Source organism: Tauraco erythrolophus, chromosome 28 (assembly GCF_009769465.1).
Source record: "Tauraco erythrolophus isolate bTauEry1 chromosome 28, bTauEry1.pri, whole genome shotgun sequence".
In the NCBI taxonomy this organism is placed as follows: domain Eukaryota; kingdom Metazoa; phylum Chordata; class Aves; order Musophagiformes; family Musophagidae; genus Tauraco; species Tauraco erythrolophus.
This window is the reverse complement of record NC_141492.1, coordinates 2,101,563-2,104,281: the sequence shown is the minus strand read 5'-3', so window position 1 is coordinate 2,104,281 and position 2,719 is coordinate 2,101,563. Positions and strand designations below refer to the sequence as shown.

Genomic DNA, 2,719 nt, shown 5'->3' with positions numbered 1-2,719 from the left:
CCGCCAGCGGTGTGCTGCCATGGGACGGTGCGACTGGGTGGGCTTTGCTCTCCTGGTCCCAGCAGGGTCTGAGCCCTGTCCCCATGTCACCCCCCTGGCTGGTGACACCACAGTGGGAGCTGCTGTGCTGCAGGGACGACAGTGTGGGGACCGTCCCCCCCTGACGTGCCCACTCCCCACCAGCTGCGTGTCGGACTCGTCCTTCATGCCAGGGAGGCTGAGGAGGAGCGGACGGGGACCACTGGAGAAGACGCGGTGGCAGAGCCTGGAGGAGAGGGGCAGTGCGGGTGCCCGGCTGGGGCACCCTGGGCTCACCAGGTGGGTGCTGCACCTTGCTGGTAACACATCCCAGCAGCCCAGCCCTCATGTCCCATGCCATGCCCCCGTGGTGCTCTCGCCCGGGTCCGATGCCCGTGTGTGTGCACGGCAGGGTATGTGGGCAGCCCCGTGGCTCACCCCTGCCTGCTGCCTCCTGCCAGATCCAAAACCTGTGACCCCTCCTTCTGCACGGACACAGACCAGGCTGCGACGGCCACGGCCAGGCAGGGACGCCCATCCCCATCGGTGAGTCTGGGGGCACTGGTGACCAGGAGGAGAGACCCCCAGCACCGTGGTGCCAGCGGGAAGCTCTCTGTGGGGCGAGTGCTGAGGGCCCGTCCTGGTTTTGGGGCAGAAGTGGTGACGGACCAGGGGGCTGCAGGGTTTTGGTGGGCCCAGGGCTCCATGCCATGCTGGCCCCATACCCTGGCATCCCCCGCAGCTCAGCAAGCATGCTGCCAGCTACCGCAAAGCCTTCGGGGAGCTCGCCAAGCGGGAAGCGCTGCTGGCCTGCTTCTCCTGCGCCTGGCAGAGAGAGGTGCCCTACCACGGCCGCCTCTACATCTCCTCCCGCCACGTCTGCTTCCACTCCAGCCTCCTGCTCAAGGACATCAAGGTGGGCTGAGGATGGGCGTGGGGACAGCAGCTCTGGTTGGGGGGCAGGGGCAGCAGCCAGGGACACGGTGGCACTGCCTGGTCCCTCTGGCACAGGCAGTGGTCCCCATCGCCTCCATCTCGGCCCTCAAGAAGACCAACACTGCGCTCCTGGTGCCCAACGCGCTCAGCATCCGCACGGCTGATGGGGAAAAGGTGCAGGGGGGCAGCTTGGCTCAGGGCTATTTGGAATGTCCTGGTCCCTGCGGCCAGTGGGTTCTGGGCCATGACTGAGGGAGCAGCTCTGGCACAAACCCTTTTCTCGCTCCCCGGCAGTTCCTCTTCTTGTCACTGCGCCGGCGGGAGGCCACGTACCAGCTCCTGAAGTCGGTCTGCAAACACCTGCCAGTATGTGCTGCACCAAACTGGGGGACGGGCACATGTGGGCTCTGCCCCTCTATTGTGGGGCCGTGGGGGCGGCCGGCACCCCATGGCACCCCCTTTCAACTCTCCATGTCCAGGACAATGACTGGAGTCCTCTGGCCTCTCTGAACAACGAGGAGATCCGTAGGAAGCCCCCGGTAAGGCCAAGAAATGGTCAGCAGGAGGAGGTGCCTGCCCCCTGGGAAGGCTTTCTGGGGGGAAATGTGGAGTTGAAAAGCTCCAGCCTGGGGCGGTGCAGATCCCAGGACCCTCAGAGCTCCCGCCTCGGGGCTGGCATGAGTCCCATCAGGTCCCACCCGTGTCCCCATGGCTGCGAGGAGGGTGCCGTGGGGACATGCGCCATGACCAGGACTTGTCATCCTTCAGACCTCAAGCCAGTCGGACCTGGAGCAGAGCACCCCGGAGCCCCACAACCTCCAGGAGCTACTGGGTGAGTGGCCGCCCCGCAGCCTGCACCCCCCTCGCACACTCACTCGTGCAAGTGCACGTGGCCTCACGCGTGTTCCTGCCCCGCTGCCAGCTCCGGGCTCTGCTCCTCCCGCGCAGCCACGCACCGTCCCGGAGCGACCACGCAGCCCTCGGCCACCTCGACGGCATCTCCCCCAGCACTGGGGAGTGCAGGAGGAGCTCCTTGTGCCCCAGTGTGCCCCGCTGGGTCTCCAGGAGCCCCCAGTCCCCTCCTTGGTCCTGGGGCACTCACCGAATGCCTCCCGGTTGCACACAGATGGGCCGAGGCCAAGGCGAGTGGAGGAGGAGGAGGAAGATGTGGCAGCACTGACTCTGAGCAGAGGTGGGTGCCCTCAGCAAAGCCACGCAGCCTCTGGGGCAGGTCAGGGGGCCCCAGGGAGGAGGCTGCTGCTGGGGCTTGATGCCAGGGCTGGCACGGAGCAGAGCCAACCATGGGACCAGGCTGATGCTCTCAGCAGCCCTGGCACTGATGCTGCCCCATCCTGGCAGGGGGACTCCACACAGCGCTATGGACCCGGACCACCGTGCAGCTGAGCCCTCTCAACACCATCATCCTCATCTACCTGCTGCTGTGAGTCCCCGGGACCTGCTCACCCTGGCACCGGCAGGCTCCCCGCTATGGCACTGGCAGCCCGGGGTTCCCGTGCTCTCCCTCGGGCTCCTGCACTGGCCTGGCCACCACGTCCCCGGGGCAAGCACGAGGGAGCCCGGCTGCAGCGCTGTGCCCACCCTGGCCCTCTGCTTGGCTGTGCCCCCTATGCCTGACACTGTCCTGCCCCCCAGGATGGTGGCCCTGCTGCTGTCCTCAGGGTACATCGGGCTGCGCATCGCAGAGCTGGAGCAGCAGCTGGCAGCTGCAGGGGCTTGGCCAGACCACAACCCATCGCACCAGTGA

At 66.9% G+C, this 2,719-nt stretch overlaps 1 protein-coding gene across 1 annotated transcript; it reads left to right on the top strand.

Annotated features, from left to right (window-relative positions):
• Nucleotides 1–205: 205 nt before the first annotated feature.
• LOC147526714 (GRAM domain-containing protein 2A-like) lies at nucleotides 206–2,719 on the top strand. The gene is made up of 10 exons (XM_086627504.1): nucleotides 206–318; nucleotides 480–564; nucleotides 761–934; nucleotides 1,030–1,128; nucleotides 1,249–1,320; nucleotides 1,434–1,493; nucleotides 1,723–1,786; nucleotides 2,081–2,146; nucleotides 2,314–2,395; nucleotides 2,608–2,719. Exons 1-10 carry the CDS (start codon nucleotides 206–208, stop codon nucleotides 2,717–2,719), a joined length of 927 nt encoding a protein of 308 aa, XP_086483630.1.